The sequence below is a fragment of the Lagenorhynchus albirostris genome, chromosome 9 (assembly GCF_949774975.1).
Source record: "Lagenorhynchus albirostris chromosome 9, mLagAlb1.1, whole genome shotgun sequence".
Classification (NCBI taxonomy): Eukaryota; Metazoa; Chordata; class Mammalia; order Artiodactyla; family Delphinidae; genus Lagenorhynchus; species Lagenorhynchus albirostris.
The window spans coordinates 23,299,773-23,320,175 of record NC_083103.1 but is presented as its reverse complement, the minus strand read 5'-3'; the positions used below and the strand labels follow the sequence as shown (position 1 = coordinate 23,320,175).

Here is a 20,403-nt window from a genome sequence, read left to right as displayed (position 1 = left end):
CTCAGATGTGGAGAGGATCTTAAACAGTCTCGTTCCATCAACATTTCCAATCGTTTAATCTTTGACACAATTTTCCTGCTAAGTGCTCTTTCTGATGGTGGGGGTTATAATACTTTCTGTATAATACTGTCATTGTGGGAGAGTTCAGATTATTACCTTTTTTAATCTAACATCTGGAAGAATATTGATCTCCCTGAAATTCTCACCACAGGTCCTAGTTTGACCTTTTAGAAACACAAACAAAACTTTAATCCCTTGTTTATGTTATCGCCTTTCAAAATTCAAAGACAGCTCTCATGCTCTCCTCAAGACTTCTCTCTTGTTTAATCATCCTAACTTCAGACAAGTCAAGGTCTGTCCAGCACAGCTTTTTCATCTTCAAGTTGAGGAGCATGAACCAGATGCTGTTTAAGATCCTTCCATCTCTGACATTCTTTGAACCCTGGTTTGGGCCTTGGAAAGAAATGGAACTTCTGTGCTTTTTCCCTTTCTTTCCGCCATCTGTATCATGTATAGATGACTCTTGAGTGGTGAAAGAATGAAAGCACATACAATGCTATTTCTTAGGCACTGATAATTAACCTTTCAACAATCAATTCAATTATGGTTACAACAGCTGTGATGAGCACTAGTGGTACAACTTCCCAAACAGCAACCAAGAGGCAAGGAGCCCAGGATTGGTTTTCTTGGTGGTTTCAGCCATCAGCATCCAAGATTCATCTTCACACCACAACAGTAATGGCTGGTAACGAGTTATTATTATCTCATTTCTTATGTTTTCTTGGCAGTCTTCAGTAATTTTCATTAACCTCGGGGATACTGTCAAAGTCTAAAGTTCATGCTCGTTTCACAAATGTTTTTCATGACCCTGAGATCTATATGTTTGACTTCTTAGTACTAATAAGCAAATTTCTTCTTTCTATTCTATAGAATTAATGTAGCCCAGGAGGAGGCTAATATGGGAGCTGGAGAAGGGGGCTAGGTCTTTCTCAATGACAGAACAGAACTTTGACTCTGAAAGATGTTCTAAAATGACTGAAGTGATAAAAAAGTTCTTGACTTTTCATGAGAAAATAAAATAGCATAGGGAGAGCTCACAAAAATCTCCATCAGTGGAACTGTTTTTGGGATAGATACTCATAGGATGCAAAGATCAATGGTCATTCTGAAAGATAGCATGAATCTCATTCAAAATATAGGAAACCCCTTTCTAGTAAATAGACATCTACAGTAACCACTGCGAAGAGGTGGAAGCTTTCCATCTCCTTTCCTAGGATTGCATCCAAAAGGGGAAAAGTGAGAATTTTCCCAAATATTGGCTACAGTCCATTCTAGTCAACCCTTTTGGTTGACTAATAAATGCCCTGCAAAATTTCTCTGTTAATTGACTAATTTTGTTTGGTTTTTTTTTTTTTTTGGCTACATGCTAAAGTATTGATGGGAACTGCAGTATAGCTTTCATTTGCATTCAGAGCTACAGTAATCGAATGCTAGAGAAGATCAAACCTCATAGCTGGGTGAATAGCAAATAGTGAATACAACTAAGGGATTTTTAGAAATGACTGACGTGTTTAGATTCCAAGGTTTTACTGAAGGTGGCTTGATAAAACAAATAGGCACGTGTGAAACCTTTTCGTTCTATTCTTGACACCCTAGCTTTCATGGCATATGGTTAATAAGCTAATAATAAATGCATCTGAAAGCATGGGGCTGTGTTTATTGGCCTGTTTTTTCTTTTACTTGTTTGGTAGGGTTATGTCCATATTTATTCTTTTAACTTCCTTAAAAAGAGTGTTCAGTTGTAAGGATCACAGCCAGCTGTTTTTAGATCTATACATTAGCTTCAGAGACCAGAATATAAGAATTTGGGGTATAGAAGTCCAATCTCTCACTTTCTTCTTATGATCTTGGGAATCCTTTTATACATTCTGTGCCTGATTTTCTTCCTTTGTCAAATGGGTTGCTTGGCATCCAGCTCAGCCACTAATGCAAGTCACCACAACAGGTACGGATTCAAATATCATCTCAGCAGGCTGGGAGGCAACTGAAGAAAATGAAGATGAAAGTGACAGACACCCCAGTTATTCTGGATCAGACATTGATGATGATGAAGATTTTATCTCCAGCACCAGTAAGAATAATCAATTCCTGTAGAACCATCTATGCCAGGCTTATCGATTAATCTGAGTGATGCCCAAGAGTATCGATCTTAGGAAGTAGTTAATATGAAAATTGAGCATAAGCCTATGATCACAGGTTAATTATACCTTGATGAGATTATGAAGGAAAAAACTGATTTTTTTTAATGGAAGCCAAAATATATTTGGAGGAGAAATGGAAAAAATATCTTTTATAAAATTTCTAATGCCTCAGGTACTTCCTGTTTTGTTTATTTATGTGTTAAAGCTGAGCTATGTAACAAAACAGTGCCAATTATTAAAAACAAATAGTGAAACCATTGCATGATAGTATCCAAATTCGTGACAATTATAAAACTTTTTGAGAACAGAGATGGAAATTGAGCTGAAAGGTCCTTTAAAAAAATTCAAAGGTTGGTCTAATATTCTGCCAAACGACTGAGTTTCCTATACATACCTGTCATGATCTGAGATATTGCTGCACTGAGATGAGATCCTGAACCTGACTCTATCACAGCTCTGCCTTTTTTTTTTAGAGAAGATGTGCCTTTGAGGTGCTACATGAGCTCTCTCAGGTCACAGAAGTCCTGTCCATCCAATTGGAACCTGAGGGTTTCATCCCCAAAAGGACAGCACCCCAGGAGGGAGGGGTCCAAAAGCATAGCTTAGGCCAGAGGCGTCTGAGTATATGACATCGATACAACAAATACTCGAGATGAACTATATGCTTTATATCTAAGCTTTCAAGTAGTGTATTCCTTAGTTGGACACCCCTGCAGAGCTTAGAGACCTAACAAAGAAACTCTCTTTAGTTACTTCAAAAAGAAAACCAAATACCCCAAGACACTGGAGCTTTACTATTATACTGTCTGCTGGGTTCAGGATGTGGCCACATCTTCTAAGTCGGGCATCAGGAAAGATGTGGTCTTGACACTTGAGAAACTAAACCCTCTTGAGTGGCAAGCCAAACAGATCAACCTGAAAATAAATCGTATCATCAAGCTCCAGGGGAAAACTTCCCTTGATATTATTTCATCTCTGTGGCATATTTTCCGACTTCAGCTCACTTTTCTTCTTGGCACCTGTGCACGTAATTCAGCATGATGCCCTCTCTCTTCTCCAGGGGTATGATAACTGCCAGTTTTTCATGCTTACTGAGAATGTAGTTAATGATTCTAAACTTGATTTTATTAACTTGTGAAATAGAGCTGATAGTATTATAGTTCTGAAAAGAGTTTTGTATTATTTGGGTATCAAAATAAAGTTTGAAAGAATTAGGATGTATTTGCAAATAACCTTTCAGAAAAGACATTGATTCTGATTTCGTCCTGGTTCTTCTGTCAGGTGCATCTCCTCTTCCAGCCCTATCATTTTGGGTGACAGTATCAGGGCACTGGTGGATGTATGCCCCTTTTTATCTTTGGGGAGCTGCTGTGATGGTGGTTGGTTACCTATGGTGTTTTCTACTGAATGTGTGCGTCTTGGTTTTCTTTCATTGGCTATGAATGGCTTGCTCATGAAATGCTTTGTGTTTGATGAGAATACCATAGGAGTTTGATAAATATAAATATTCAGCAATGTACAGCTAAATCACATGGCTGTTCTAGGTAGATATTCTTTGTTAGAATCAACTGTAGGAAAGCTCTGGCTGCGCAGGGTGTTTCCTTCCCCACCAAAACTACTCATAATGTAAACTGGTCATCATGGTATAACTTTTCAGGTATCTACTCTTCAGCCTGAGGCTCTACATGTAGCACAATTGGCAGTGTTACAGATTCCTTGGGCTTTCCATTGCAGAGGGTCCTTATAGACCGCATGGACAGGCAAAGCGCTGACGTCTTTGGTTCTCCTTGGTGTAGGGCTGGTGTTTTCAAAGCTGTTCTTCCTCCTGCTGCAACTTCTTTGGCTGCTTTCTCCAGAAGATCTCATGTTCTGACCCCTACGTGTTCTCTGACAGAATGCAAAGGACACTGAGATGCTTAACAGTATGGCTGAAGCAAGCTGAAGGCACTGTCTGCTTTCCCTTCATTTCCACTCAACCATCTATACAGCCTGGTATAGATGACTTACTCTATAGACTAAAGAAGGGAGACATATGCAGAACAAGTGGTGAAGGCTCAAGAAATAACATTCTCCTAATTACTTCAATCATCATTATCACAGTTTCAACCACACCACGGGTTTTTAACCACCCACAACAGAACCAGGATTGGACGCAACCGAGCCCAGGCCATTCGAATCCAGAAGTATCACTTCAGACAACCACAAGGATGACTGGTAATGGGTTACACGTTCTTAATTAAAGACTTTTTTTCCCTCAAAGTCTTTGATGCTGCAGAGGTCAATCATCGGGACACAGTGGGAAATCCAGTTAATATCTCATCACAGATTCTTAGTGAACTTTCGTGAGGATACTCAGTTCAGCTTAGGAGTCATCTGTCAATTATATCATCTGGGCACAAGACATTTTATGTTGCTTCATTATAAAAATGAATACGGGGCTTCCCCGGTGGCACAGTGGTTGAGAGTCCGCCTGCCGATGCAGGGGACACGGGTTCGTGCCCCGGTCCGGGAAGATCCCATGTGCTGCGGAGCGGCTGGGCCCGTGAGCCATGGCCGCTGAGCCTGCGCGTCCGGAGCCTGTGCTCCGCAACGGGAGAGGTCACAACAGTGAGAGGCCCACGTACCGCAAAAAAATAAATAAATAAATAAAAATGAATACATTAAAATGGTTTGTGGTGCTGCTCTTGATAAAGTGGTTGTAGTACAATAACAGGTAGTCATTAAGAAATTTCCATGCCCGTTGGTTTTCTCTTGGGAGATATTAGTGATTTCACTCAAAAGTATTAAGAGGAGATACTCAGAGGTACTATTTAGGCATCGACCATTAGATGGCATGTACTTTAATGAAAAAACATAACAATCGAAAGTTGGTTGATAAAAAGTCACAGTGTATATAACCATCATCACGACAGATGTGGACAGAAGTAGCACCAGTGCTTATGGAGAAAAATGGACCCAGGAAACACACTCTTCTCTCAGTCACCATGGATATCATGATGAAGAGGAGACCCAGCATCCTATAAGCACAAGTAAGAAGGATGGCAGTCATCAGTTCTGGTTTAGTTGAGTTAGTGAAGTCACTCCAGAGAATGGGGAAGACTTTTTTGCAGACATTGGCTACATCTTCTATTTCCACGCAGTAATTTCTTTTATCCCCAGAGCATGAAAAGCTGCCAGATCTGCACACAGTTTCTTAGAAATTGGAATAAAATACTAACTTGTCAGGTGGCCCAAAAGGCCAAAATGTTTAAAAAGTTAAAATGTTTAAAAATATCTGACATACAGTTTTTGTGTTAAAGTTTCCCACAGGTTCCATTTGGGTAATTTGTGTGTTTTTATGGAAATGTATGAAGAAGAGTGTGTTCTTTTGATGCTTAGTAGTGGGATCTGGAAAGAAAGCATGACAAGTGCAAGGAGCTTTGGAATTCTTGTTTTCTATAAACATCTTTGATGAATTCAGTTTCTTTTTCACATTCTGTTCCTTGCTGCATTGTAGAAAGGCATCCCTTGTACTCTTTGGAAGAAAGTCAATCGCTCAGATGGTCTATATATGAATTCCTTGACTGTTCTTTTTTTTGTTTTTAAGCCCAGGGTAACTTGGGGAAGGCTTTGACGCTGTTATTTTTACTTATGTGCAAACATCTCAGGTTTCCTAAAACAATTTCAGGTCTCACTACTGGCCTATGAGGATAGGACAAAAAAGGAAGTAAGAAGTGTATACTCTTCTTTTTTTATCTCTCTCTCAGAGAGATGCCTATGATGTTTGGAATAAAAGAAGCTTTAATTTAGGATAACAGCTTGTAGCATTTTAGAAATTATGGTTCAACCATGATTCTCATAGCCTTGAATACTCCTAAAGCAAAAATGTAAGAAACAATCACTTAGAAGCCAAAGAAGTTTGGGAATCCATGGTTTGAGGAGGTCTTCAGACAACAAAAGAAAAGTTTCAGACATCAGCTAGGACTGAATAGGTTACTACCTCCTGGACATTGTACTGAATACACCCATCAGGCCTATGTCTCATTATTGACCCCAACAGATTCGATATACGCATGTGGATTATAGGCTGAGTTAACAAAAGAGTCTTCTGATAGAGGAAGGACATAAGAAACAGAAGTCTCTTCAGAATGGGATTCTGTACCAGTCCCTTTGGGTCCTAGCAGTGTATTTTAGAAATTATTTAAGACGGTTAGTACTTAAAAAGTGGAAAACTAAGAGGCTTGGAATTAATGATCCTATTGTCAAAAGGTGGGGGGGAGGGCCATGATTACTGGAGGGTAGTTGCAAAACAGGACATAATAGAACCTAACAGAGGGAAAGCAGCACTGCTGCAGCAATTCTTTTATCAGGACTTGCAAAACATAAGTGATTCTGGGCATTATCAAAAGAACATTTACAACTTCCAGAAGAGAGTCATTTGCAATGGAAATCCATTACTCTGCTAACCCATATATTGAAGACAACAAGGGGTTACTGGATATTTAAAGGATCATTGTGTTTTATAAAGAGAGAGGTAGAAGTAGTATAGAATAGTGTGTGTGTGTGTGTGCACATTTTTTTTCCTTTTTTTTAAACTTTAAGTATGCAGTCTGTGTTTTGGGTTAATTTTTCTTTTTTTGTAATTACACCCAGTGTTTTCTCTAACTTTATTATTTGTCAGGAGGTAGTGATTTAGTCAGGGGGAGGTAAAACTTAAGATTTTGGGGTTTTTTTCCCTCCCCCTGGATAACCAGTTAACCCCAGGGATGATTTGGCCAATGCAAGGGTGAAACAAGGACAGTAAGTTTTATTTTTTAAATGTCTTCGCAATTATCAAATCATGCATATTAATTTCTAAAATAATGAAATAAACCAGTTTTACAAGTTGCAAAATATACTTCAGCTTGGCAAGTTTATACACTCTCATTTTTATTTCTTTTTTTAATTGAGGTATAGTTGATATACAGTGTTATAACACTCTCATTTACTTGATGAACTAAAACTTTAGTATTAGTCGCTACAGATGAAAATGTCAGTGGCTTTCTGATTTTTACCAAAGGCACCCCATTACAATTTCATTTCATTCATTATGCCCTTTTTAAAACTGGACAGTTACAACACTGAACGTTTGAAATTTTAAGCCTGTCACACACTCCTGCTATTTATATAATGCCAAACACTGGCTAGAAAAGTTTTTCTCCACTGAATTAATTTTCTTAAAAAGTCATTTTGGCAATTTTAGATGCTCCATAGACATAACTTTGTAACATGTCAGTGGGGTAGCATCTCAATCATTCCCAGCATCTTTCATGCTGGGCACATGCACTTCTGGTGTATTTCCAGTGTGTGCAATTATGAGTCATGTGACCACCTTTTGAGAAGGCTTCCTACTAGGCTGGTCTTGTCATGGACTGTTATAATATACTCCTCCCTCCAAAATCACTGAAGACAGGTTAAGTTTTTTCAACGAACATTTCTCTCAGACAAGACGTATGAGGCCATAGACTCTAGTAAAATAAGAATAATACTGGAATTCATAGACCGTGGTCTGGTCCTAACTTTGTACCAACCTGGCTATATGATTTTGAGCAAATCAAAGCTTCTTTGAGCCCCAGTTTTCCCATCTGAAAAGCTAAAGTATCGGGTCATTTGATTTCTAATATCCCTTTCAAGAGTATCAGTGGTGTCTCTCCTTCCTGCTTTCCTTTTCTACCTTCTCTCCCACATGTATATGCTCTTAAGGTAGAAAGATATGTGTTGGTAAGGAAATTAATTGAACAATAACAGCTCACAATTGACATTCTTCTCACAGCCCGGACACCCCCTACTAGTACAACGGAAGAAACAGCTACCCAGAAAGAGCAGTGGTTTGAGAATGGATGGCCTGGGGAATATCCCCAAATGCCAAAAGAAGACTCTCATTCAACAGCAGGGACAACTGGTAATGGATGGTTTCACAGGCAGACTTGGGTGAAAACTTCCTCTGGGGTTAAGTACTGGGCGTTGAAGACAGTGAACAAGAAGAGTTTGAAGGAAATGTCACAAGGTGTTACAGTTCCTTAATCACTTACCATTCAGTCAACACAGAGCCAACCCTTAAGTGCATGCAACAAATCACCAGAACAGAAATGGATACAGGCACATAAGGAGACACAGAGAATATGCCCTTACGTACGTCACTTTCAGATCTAATTTTGGGCATCCCCTAGTAAGAGGATGCAGGGACTCCGATCTTATAAAATACTCCCTTTGCTTTTGTAAAGGAATTTGCTCTATGATATGGGTCCAAGCTTTACAACACAGTTCTGTGAAATCCTGGGCTTGTTAGAAAGCTTTTGGTCAGAACCTCAGTAGTCAAAGAAATGGAGCCAGACATTTTGAGAAAAACACCTGTCTGGTGTCATTTGGCCCTTTGTCATGTTTGTTTGGAGATTTCTCCTTGAATGTACAATGTTTTCTTCTTAGATTTATAAAAAACACCTCTTCTCTATATTTGAATTGTGGGACTGGGGAGATTAGACCCAATCTTGTCAACATTTCTAAGTGATGCCAGATAACTTGGCTCTACCAGCTCCTGTGCATGATTCTTTTGTCTGTGTGACAGAAATATTGAAATGCATGCAAGATGCATTCTTGCAAAACAATGTGAATTCCATATCATTACTTAATATCAGTGAGAAATATCCCTGTGTTTTTATTTGCAATATAGAATGTAATGCATGATGTTCTTCTGGTGTGTGGCAGCTTCTGAATGCATAGCTGGCAGAGCAGTGGATTCAGTGACTGGATATGTGGTGTAGTTTGTTGCTAAGGGTCTACTATTGTCATCTTTTCTACCTATACGTCTTCAGTGGCTCAGAGTGAAGCCAAAGCACATGCTGCATTCTTATATGCCACTGTGCCATAAATCTCATTGTTAGAAGGTGATGCTTCTAATAGATTCCACTCATGCTTTTGAGATGAATGGCATTTACTTTCATGTTTATCTCAAGGGAAGCTGTTACCTGATTCCTTCTCTAAATCACTACTGGCCTGATGTGCATTTCACCGGGACGTGGTGGTCTAGGAATGACATCATGTGTTTGGACTTCTACACTTCCTCCCTTAGGGGATGGTGGCAACATGGTGTGGGTAAAGAACTATTTCTCCTCCATCTTCACTTGATGTCTATAACTTCTCATCTACCCACTGGAGAAGTCGTTAATGCTTTTGTGACCTCTAGTTCACATGCTGATTGCTAGGAAAAATGAGCATGAATGAACCTATACCTGCTAAAACATTCTGCAACTTCCTGGCCCTCTATATCTGGAAGACGGTTTCATTGTCTTGTATAGAAAATAAAGTCTTTAAAAAATCAGTGTATCCCTGGCCAAATGTCAACTAACACTTTGACAATTGCTTGAACTGCATTGTCACAGCAGCCTCAGCCCGTGACAGCCATCAAAATCAAAGAGTGACAGTGCAGAGCCAAGAGGACCGTTCCTGGACTTATTTCTTCGACCCAGTCTCACATCCAATGGGACGAGGTCATCAAACAGAAAGAAGGATGGGTAATAATCTCTGAGCTTTTTTATATATTATGTTTTTGAAAGCCCTCAAATGGCTCTTTTCCTAGAAATATGCCCTTGGCTTTAGACCAGTCTGCTTTCCTAAGGAACTTTAAGTTTCTTCAAAAATTAGTTTTCTTGGTAAGAGTGATATGCACATGCATCTGAATCTGAAGTCCTAGGTGAGAGTGGAGAATTTGGCGGGAAGGTTAAAGAAGGATTAGTCCTAAGATGATGGGAGTGGAAGTCATTTCCTCTGAAGAGGAGTAGTTTCAAGATTTCTCTTCCATTTACTTCTAAGTGCAGGGTTTTAAAAAGAATGAAGTGATGGATTCAGTGACTGTCTCCATTATAGACCCAAAGATAAAACTTGTCTTTGGTAGAGAAATCTTAGAGATCAAAAACTGATGAGTACTCATTCCAAACAAGTAACTAAAAGGCTCAGAAAATGGTATTAATTACTCTTGCACACTTAGAAATAAATACTATACCCAGTGACTTAGGATTTAGACCACTCTTGTCCATCAGTAAATGTTCATGAATTTAATGAATGGACAACTTTTACACAAGATGGAATCCTTGTTTTCTTAATTAGCATTCTTATTTACCTATAAGCAATTCAAAAACAGAATTAAACAAGAGAGAGTAAGAAAATACTAGCTGGAGTTACACAAGAATGGAAGATTGTTATTTTATTTAACAAATTTTTATATTTAAAAGGGATTTTTCCTTTATCAGAACCAGATGACAACGTTCCTGAGAGAATCTGAAAGAATTGGTAGCAGGTGGTGTCCCACTTTTCTCAGTGTTTATGAAGTGGAAGAATCCATGTTTTATCTTTGGGAAGAATCCTTACTATATCCATGAATAGAATTATGCAAGTTTTATTTATTTATTTTTAATTTAACAAGCTGTCTTGATCACAGAAATGTAACATTCCAAAAAGGGAGATCAACCAAAAGAACCAATATGGGGATATGAATTTTCAGTCATAGCATTAAATATATTATTTGGGTCCAAACTCCCAAGGGTATATGTGACACAAAACTACTGAAATGAGTTCTCAGAATGCAATGATAATGTCTCTTGGTATTGAGTTAAACAAAGTTATCTCCAAAATCAATCCAACAGTTTCTATGGTTTCATTTCTCCAGAACACCCTAACTGTGTTGTACCCAAATATTGGTGATCATATATCCCTTAAAGTACAATCGTCTTAAATATCTGCTAATAGAATTGTATTAATACTTTATGTGCAATGCTTTATGGAGACAAACAATGTACACTTAATTCATGGTCCATGCTCTTAAGGAACTTAAAAGTTAGCCAGGAAAAGAAAACAGTTAGCTTCAAAATAGATCTAACAGTACGATACAATAAGTAATGATGTCGAATGAATATTGCTAGCAATAAACATAAAGTAAATTCAGAGGACCCCTTGGAGAACATCCGAGAAATGTAGATTGGATCTGGTTTTTGCAAAATGGAAAAAACCCTGGTTAGTCAGAGAAAGGGAGGTGGAGAAAGTTTTTCTAGGAAGGAAACACATGTAAGGACAGGCTTAAAGGAAGGAAAGCCAAGGAATGAATTTGGCAGAGTGAAAGGATCCGTATGTCACAAAGGAAGATGAGTGTGAATGGTGAGGTTGGGGCCATTATGTTGTGTGGCTGAAGTACCACTTGCAGGCCCGTTACACATTTTATGCACATGGTGGCTAGAGGCTCTGATGATAACCATTGTGGAAAACCAAGCCAGTAACAGAGCTTCAGAATCAATATTAAGTCTCCATACTGATGAACAGAATGAGTTTCCGTCAAACTGATGATGTTAAGAATGTTACAGTTGGCTTCAACCATGGAATGGTGTGATACCTCTTAAAGGAAAGATGAACAAGAGTGTCTAGAGACCATCAACAGGCGGGACTTCTGGGAGAATATCCATTTGGGGTTTTGATTTGGATTAGTTAGCCTTTCCTCTTTTTTGAATAATTACTATTACTATTACTACTACTACTACTATTATTATTATTAAATAATAGAGTCAGACACGTTTTGTCCTACAAAGATCTTGATACTCTTTTCTTTTTATATGTAAAGGCTGCAGTGTAGACGTGGGTGCCTAATATTGCACTGTTTCCCTCCGGAGTCATCTGGAGCACATTAAATCTCCCCAGAGGCAGCAGTGTGGGTGGTCTTTGAATCCAAGAGCCAGCAATAGTGATGGTGTTTATGGTTTGTGTGACCTCTATTTCACTCAGGACTTATTTCAGCAAAATCGATTTGTGATAGTTATTAGAAACAGCTTCTATAAATATTTCAGCGAAATTTCTGTACCACTCAACATTGTACATGTTACATTCCAAAGACATTTCCTACTTGCGTTTATAGGAAGACTGATTCACTGACATCCATTGCTTCTTATTCCTTGCCCTAAAATGTTCCTGTAGCCGCCAACTAGATAGTACGGGATGATGATTTTATGTTTTAGTTGTACGTTCACTTTGTGAAGCGGAAGAGGAGCAAATGAGGGAAAGGGCTGTAACGAAAGCTTTTGTGCCACGTCAAGGGGATATGACAAAATGGTGCCTGAACCAGTGCACTTTGTCTTTTCTCCATGTGTCAGACCACTTGTGTAGAATGGGACAAGTCACACGTGGGTTATATTTCCATCTGTCTGCAAGGCTTGGGAGACCCATCATATGCTCATTTAGCATTCTTCCAGATTCAGCAAAAAAAAGAACAAAAGTTGTAGCTTTCATACAACTCAGCCTTTAAATGAAAACCAGTTACTTCTTGGGATGCTCTTTTGGAGAGATGATGATCCATTTCAATTCTGGAGACATGAACCAGTATGTGCTTTCTTTCCTCTTATACAGGTTTGAATATAAGAATAATTTGTCTCTAGACCATAAACAACCCTCAGATAGTAGTTAGGAAATCAAGCAATAACGCTGATTTAATTCCTTCAGATGTGGACACCAGCCATAGTACGACGCTTCAGCCTTCTGCAGATCCAAACACAGGTTTGGTGGAAGAATTGGACAGGACAGGACCTCTTTCAGTGACAACTCGTAAGGATAATGACACTCGGTCTCTATTGGTCTGTATTCCTGCTTCAGCTCTTGCTCTCCTCGGCCCCGACGCAGGGCTTGGGATTGGTGATGGGACAGCACATTCAGGGCTTGGTGATGGGGCAGCACATTCAGTGCTGCGTGGCTCAGCTCAGCTCAGAACATAAAAGCTGTCTTCATTTTCTATATTTTCTTGGTGGTTCTTTAAATCTGATTATACCTTCATCTGTGGTGCTTTCCAGATTCAATGACTTTATGTTGAAACATAAGGAAAAGGAGGTGAGACTCCATTCCGCTTGATTTTCCTTTTCTGAGTAGTTATGTCAGTGAAATTTAAGACCACAGCTAGGACTGTGGTGTCTCTATGCTTTAACTGACCAGCTCCTTTAGATTCCCATCTTTCAATCAAGGCAGAAGAGGGGTAGCCTTTTTTCAATGGTTGTAAAAACATGTTTTGGGGCCAGATAATCACAGAGAGTAGGGAAATCACATCAGCCCACAGAGGAGGAGCAAATACGTTGTTGACAATTGACATGGGTTGCAGGGCCCGGGAATAAAAGAGGAACAGTTGCTATATCTCTTCCTATCGCTAAACATCTGGTAGAAACAATGCTAAACTTCTAGTAGCCTTAATGTCCACTACAGATACAGGGCTATCCTAGAGATCACCATAAAGTCATTCATAATTTCATGACTGAATATGAAAGACATCCAGAATGAAAAGGGCCTCATTTCACTGTTTGCTACACATAATGGGCAGAGTCTTTTCGTGTGAGCCCTTTTAGGCAAAGGGAAAAATCAGCAAGGACGTGTTAATTGTCAAGAATGTAAATAACCCAGTGTTAAGTGTCAAAGGAGATGCAGATAAGCCTTAAAATGCTCCTTGACAATGGAGGGTCTCATATTCCTACTTTATGTCCCTGTTGACTTCTGTTCTGATGTTGGGTTTGCGATTTGGTGACTGTCTCTCTCCTGGTAGTAATATTTACTTGGTGGTGGACATGGCTTAGTGGTGTGCTTTATGGAGTGCTTGCACCTGTAACTCAGAGGTCAGTCCCTTTCTTAGAAGAACACAAAAGAAATTAACTCAAAACAATGAAAGCCATTTCAGATATGGGCAATGGTTCAACCTGAAATGGATATATATCAGTGAGGACCCTGTGTTTGCCCAGACAAGCGTTTCCTGGCATTTCAGTGCAGTGATGAGAATTCTCATCCACAGATGAGATCAAAAACCTAATAAGTGAGTACAATGGTAACTTAATTTAATGTTCTTTAGAAGAGACTTAAGTGTTTCCTTGTATAAATTTGATCTGAGTTACCTGAGCAAGTTATTCTAGATGAACTTCTTCCTCTTTTGTGGTTACATATATACTGCCTGTTATGATCGTGTTTATTTTCCCTATAGTCACACTTCTTGACACACAGCTAAGGTGCTCTTAGTGGTTGATAGGAACACCGGGATTCAAACATTCCTTTTTCTTTGTCTCTGTGTTCTCTGATTTTCCTGAGTGACAGGAAGCAATGCCATAATTGGGCCAGGATGATCCAGGGTGGGCAAAGTTTTAGCCCAGATTTCACCTTGGCATTTTACCTTGTTTATTGTACTGAAAAACAAAGGCAACCAGGGGCAAAGCAGAATTCTGTTGCGCGTTTCTATCAATCACAGGAGAATGGTGTGCACAGACCTTGGTATCCCTATGCATCTATCCATCTGACTCCACTGTTATTAGATCCTCCCTGTCAGCAGATAACAGAGGGTTTGTTTCATGACTACAAATTAATACTGGATTCATCCCTCATTGAAACAGAGCAGAGTGCTACTCAGAGCTTCTCTACATCGCGTGGAGGCTTGGAAGAAGACAAAGACCATCCCGTGACTGCTACTCCAACATCTAGCAGTAAGGACTGGAAAGCCCAGGTGGCTTCGGCCATTGACAAACAAGTCAATGAACTATGGGTGCTTTTGCAGTGTCTTTGGTGGAGGTGCCTCAGTTGGCTGTTGTGCTCTTGCCCCTGGTCAGAAGCTGTGGCTGGCGATGGTTCTCGGAGCTTTCTGCTCTGTAGATCTCTTAGAAGCCATTGTATATTAAATGCAAACTATATGTTTTTAATCTTAAAGTTTGGGTTTCTTAAACTCCAGAGTTAGTGGCTTTGTTTAAAAATAACAGATCACTTATGTATGATTTGGTGGAAAGATCTGAATTATATCACTCTCTATTTTCCTTGCATTAATAATATTATTTTGCCATTTATCCTCTGGACCATAAATCCATGGCGCTGGTGACCAAGAAGCAGTGCCCTCTGGCAAAGGAAAGAATAATCAAAGCCTCAACGTCTTTGAAACTTTGCATTTGCTCTTCCAATCGCAGGGAGCATAATTTTACCTGTCAGCTCACTAGCTTATTTCTTCCACTTCATCAAAGGTGGGTCCAATTGAGTAAGAGCTCAAGATTATCTAGTACCTGAGTTGACTTCAAGGTAACAGTTCTAGCGGCATAAACCTTATTTTAATAAGCCAGGTAGATGATGTAACAAATGTCTCTTCTAGATATTAGGATCACCAAAATCTCTTCCGTTGAATGATGTCCAGGCGGTACTGATTGCAAAATATTGATCCTGTTCAATAGTGTAACAAACCACACTGTCTTTTGCTCCATGTTCACAAATAACAAGTGGGAAGCTTTTGCAGCAATCTCACATTCAGAAGACAAGCACACAATTGGTGGTGGTCTTACAAATGTGGGTTTACCATTGATTCCACCTCCACACAGATAGGAATGATGGCACAGGTGGCAGAAGAGGTGAAAATCTTCCTGAAGACTCAACTACTTCAGTGGAAGGTTATACTCCTTATTCTCCAGACACAAATGAATACAGAACCCTCATCCCAGTGACCCCTGCTAAGACTGGGTCCCCTGAAGTTACTATTGTTGGAGATTCTACTTCTAATGTTGATCTTTCTTTATCAGGTAATTGGGCCATTTGTTATCTGGTTTGCTTTCTCTACAGGGAGAAACAACACATCCTTTCATATTATAGGGAATGTCTTCTGTGTAGGCTGTGATTAGACTGATTTGTAACATGGGAATGGCTTTCACACAGATCATCATTCTAGTGCAATAGATTTATTTTAGGTCATGTTTTCATTTGCCTGTGAAATTTCCATCTATTTTTTGTGACTTGGTTGTTATGGCAGTATTTCTTTCTTTGTCTTCTTCCTGATCTTGGGATATATTTGGTTGAACCATATGAAGTGGATATTTTTGTAAGTAAAAGTAGTCAAGTATCAATTTCATTTGATTCAACTAATATATGCTGCCTATGTAGTAAGGTTTTACCCAACTTGTGAATAATTTCCATGTACTAATATCTTTGCTCTGAAATTCTCTTTTATTGGTGATGGATTGGTGAATTTTACTTTTGGTGAAGGGCTTATGGATAACCTCTTCTAACTATATTGTACACTTAAAACTATATGATTCAATCTACTATTAATGACTAGGCGCCCTTTCTCTTGTTGTGATGGCAAAGAGATGACTGAAGATGACTTATTCAGTTAAGTTACACATGGAATGGAACTAGCAATCCTCCCTGCTTCCACTTTTGTTTCTCTGTTTGCATTAAGAAACTAACACTGAAGAAAAGGAAACTGCAAAACACCCTGGCTAAGAAACTAAAATTGAACTCTCTCTTCCTGGTGCCATCTGTTCAAATGTTCTTACCGTTCAACCATTAAGGGATATTAGATATTCATGATTTTAAACATATATATATATATATATATATATATATATATATGGTAGCATATGTGTGTGTATATATATATAGTAGCCTATGTCTTTTCCCATCCACCTCCCTCTGAAAAGAAGAATAAATCTTATGAGAACCCAACATGTAAAACAGATAACAGCTGTGATACTGTTACTTGATATGGGACAGAAAACCCAGAATGAGAATGCCACGTGCTTGGCCTCTATCCTAGAGCCCACATGCTTGGGCTGCCCATCCCAGGGCTTCAAGGAAAACAGTTTTAAAAAATACTAACCTCGGGCTTCCCTGGTGGCGCAGTGGTTAAGAATCTGCCTGCCAATGCAGGGGACACGGGTTTGAGCCCTGGTCCAGGAAGATCCCACATGCCACAGAGCAACCAAGCCCGTGCGCCACAACTACTGAGCCTGCACTCTAGAGCTCAGCTAGAGCTGAGCTCTAGCTCTAGAGCTCTAGAGCTAGAGCTAGAGCTGGTGAGCCACAACTACTGAAGTCTGCATGCGTAGAGCCCGTGCTCCGTAGCAAGAGAAGCCACAACGAGAAGCCCGCGTACCGCAATGAAGAGTAGCCCCACTTGCAGCAACTAGAGAAAGCCCACGCACAGCAATGAAGACCCAATGCAGCCAAAACAATAAATTAAAAAAACATACTAACCTCGACAGTATTGGCAAGACAAAAGCCCTTGCATCCGTTGGTTCTTTATTCAGCATAGGTCTGCCCTCAGTTATTAAAAATTCCTAGCAGCAGTGTCAGTATTCTTCTGGAGAAATGAATCTTAGAGCACTGCCTGGTTTCTTTTGGCAAAACAGAGCCCTTTATGCACCCAAATGAATTTTAATTTTAAATGGCAATTTTAATAGTTACAGTAGCCTTGAAGGATTACATAGTCTATTTGTTAGTAAATAAAATACTTTCTACAAAATTGATATTTACATACCCTGATTCCTTCTACATTCTGTGGTGGTATAGACAGATTTTCCACGGTTCTCCGTGGATTAAATGATCTATCACCCTTTGTTTTCTTCCAGAGCACTCAGATAAGGCTCATTTCCTCCCATACATTTTTTTTCTCCATCTTTTTGCTTGATGTTAAAAATGAAAACATCTGGAATTGTGGTGGTGGTGATGGCGGTGGTGATAATGGTGATGGTGGTGGTGGTATTGGGGGTATTGGTGTTCAGCATTTCAGCAAACGCTGTTTTCAGTTTTTCTAACCATCAGCCGAGGAACAAAGCAGTCTATCTCCCCCGTACAATTACATAATCGATTACAGGTCACCTGTGTCTGCCTTGTCTAAACAAGGACATGGTGAAGATCAGATTACTGTGTATTCCTCATAAGAACCTTTCATAATGGGTGACCATAGCCATTTTATGAACTATTGTCCTGTGTTGTGTTGCTTTAAGATTCCATTAGAGTTTTGGGAAATGTGTGGGGAGGAGGGAGAAGATCGAGAGTTGCCATACGCTGAACCCAAGATTTGACCTGTGGATCCAGCTTTTAGCAGTTCATAAACTTGCCTCATCTAAAGCCTTTGGGTGATGGATGTTTGAGAAGATGGGATTATAGTAACTCTTGGTGTTAAAAATACAGGTTTAATTTTTGGGAAATATTATTTGGAACATAGTCTAATAACCGGGCACACCTTAGCCACGTGCCAGTTATCTGCCCATTTCTTTTTCACTTATTTTCAGACTTTTTCTCTAAATAAACAGTTAACTTTTCTCTTTGAATCCTTACATGATTCAACCCCAAGATCCTTTACTGCACAGCAAAACCTTTTTCTATGTCCTGCCTCAGAGAAATCTCTTTAAATGTCTCATGCCCTAAGCCACAGAGTACACGCCTTCCCAGCGATCCCATCTGTCATGATCCAAAGCACATAGTCCTTATTTCAAAGACACAGTATCAGATCCGCACCTCACACTTGCCAAGACCTCATAATATTTTTGGTAGATGTTACAGTTTGGGGATTTTTACTAAAGCCACACTTCCTATGGTCATCCTTGCAGGTCTGTGCTGTCCCAGTTTTTACAGTTTTGATTAAATCTCTAGACCACTCATCAGTAGATGAAGCAATGAACAATATTTCATATCGTGGACCCATTCAAAGCTGCTGTGTCATTGTTTTTGGCTACCTTTAAAAGGCTAAACTTTGGGATGGGCTGTGTGAAAATGCACACGTGAGGAAAAGCAGACGGCAGTGTAACTGAGCACACAGTACTCAACCTCCCTTTATTGCTCCTTACAGGAGACCAAGACTCATCCCATGACCCCAGCGGGACGTCCTATACGACTCATGGATCCGAATCAGCTGGTGAGTTTGAGCTGCTTTAGTCATTTATTGTTATTGTCATTGAACCTGCTGATTATTAATGAAGTATGAGTCAGTGTCTCCTGCAGAGCGGTTCTCATACGTTCCCCGCATGCATCACAGTCACGGGAAGGGCTTATGAAACTACATTGCTGGGCCTTATCCTTCAAGTTTCTGATTCGGTAGGTCTGGGGTGGAGCCCAAGCATTTGTATTTCTAATAAGTTCTCTGGTGATGCTGATTCTGCTGGGACAGGGACTCCACTTTGAGAACTACTGCTTTCAAGAAAACTCTTCCATCTGAAAGGATCAGGAAGAATTCAGGCAGGCGCTCAGTTTAACATTGCATTACACCAGAGTGATTAAGAACATGGGTTTTGGAGAAAGAACGGCCTGGGTTTGATTCCAGCTCCTCCACATGCTAACGAGAGACCTTGTTTAAAGGATCTGAGACTCGATTTCCTAACCAATAAAGTTGGGATAATAATAATTGTTACAGGGCGTTCTTTTAAAGACTAAATGATGTATCCTTGTAAAACATTTAGCATAACCTCCTCTCCCCGAATATGGCATAATAGCTAGCCTTTATTGAGGATTTACTGTGTGCTGGTGGCGTTGTTCTAAACACTTTACGTGTATTAGGTTGGACCCTATGAAACTGCCATTTCTGTAGGTCAACAGTCAAATATCAGTGATTTCATGTTTCATCTATTATTAACTCATTTAATTATGTCAGTACTATTATTATCCCAATATTACAGATGAGGAAACTAAGGCTCAGAGAGGCTAAGCAACCTGGCTGAGTTAACATGACTAGTGAGCTGAGTGGTGGAGCCAGGTTTCAAGCCCAGAGGTCTCATATTGCCTCTAGAAGCCGGATCTGGAGAGAGTACCCTGTAATGACCATCATTACTGCCGTAATTACTGTAATGATCACACCCCTAGAAACATTACTCCAGGCAGCAAAAGTAGGCCATAAGGCAGGTTGACTTGTGACCACTGATGCTGGGGCTACTGAAAGGTTCTGCCAGTGCGGTCTCACTGTGGTCTCCCTGACGGTCACCAGTCCAGGTGACCCCATGCAAACCAGGTAAGCCATATGAACTATCGTCCTCCCCTTCATGCCCAAGTGGGAGTAGGGTTACTTCCAGGCTTGAAGATTCACACACTTACAGCAAATATGAAGATGGAGATTTACATGGTGGCTTCAGTAATAACCTATACTGTAAGAGCACAGGGATGTAAGGGCCTAGTAGAAGTGCTCCTAAAATAAAGACAGAAGTCCCAAGCTCTCTGGGGGCCTTGGGTGGGGCAGTTAGCCTTTCCTAGCTTCAATTTATTGGTAAAAAGGAGATCAGAACACTGGCCTCCGTTACCTCCTAGAGTTCTTGTGAAGAGCGTGTGGTATCAGGAATTTGAAAGTGTTTTGGAAATGATACATGGATCTCTGACTAAAAGGAAGTGCTCTTTAAAATCAAGAGACCCCAGCCGCTCCAAGTGTGGTCCCTGGACCGGCAGCAGG

At 39.9% G+C, this 20,403-nt stretch overlaps 1 protein-coding gene across 14 annotated transcripts in view; it reads left to right on the top strand.

Annotated features, from left to right (window-relative positions):
* Positions 1-20,403, top strand: part of CD44 (CD44 molecule (Indian blood group)) — an 86,698-nt gene that overhangs the window by 54,336 nt on the left and 11,959 nt on the right. Inside the window, exons 6-15 of one of the 14 annotated variants that reach the window (XM_060159406.1) lie at positions 617-745; positions 1,976-2,131; positions 4,302-4,415; positions 5,114-5,230; positions 7,993-8,121; positions 9,602-9,730; positions 12,696-12,797; positions 14,609-14,698; positions 15,572-15,769; positions 18,820-18,885. In XM_060159406.1, coding sequence (XP_060015389.1) covers positions 617-745; positions 1,976-2,131; positions 4,302-4,415; positions 5,114-5,230; positions 7,993-8,121; positions 9,602-9,730; positions 12,696-12,797; positions 14,609-14,698; positions 15,572-15,769; positions 18,820-18,885 — 1,230 coding nt within the window. Of the gene's footprint in view, positions 1-616; positions 746-1,975; positions 2,132-4,301; positions 4,416-5,113; positions 5,231-7,992; positions 8,122-9,598; positions 9,731-12,695; positions 12,798-14,608; positions 14,699-15,571; positions 15,770-18,819; positions 18,886-20,403 lie in introns of all 14 variants that reach the window. The other 13 variants (XM_060159405.1, XM_060159407.1, XM_060159409.1 and 10 more) reach the window with 13 other exon arrangements.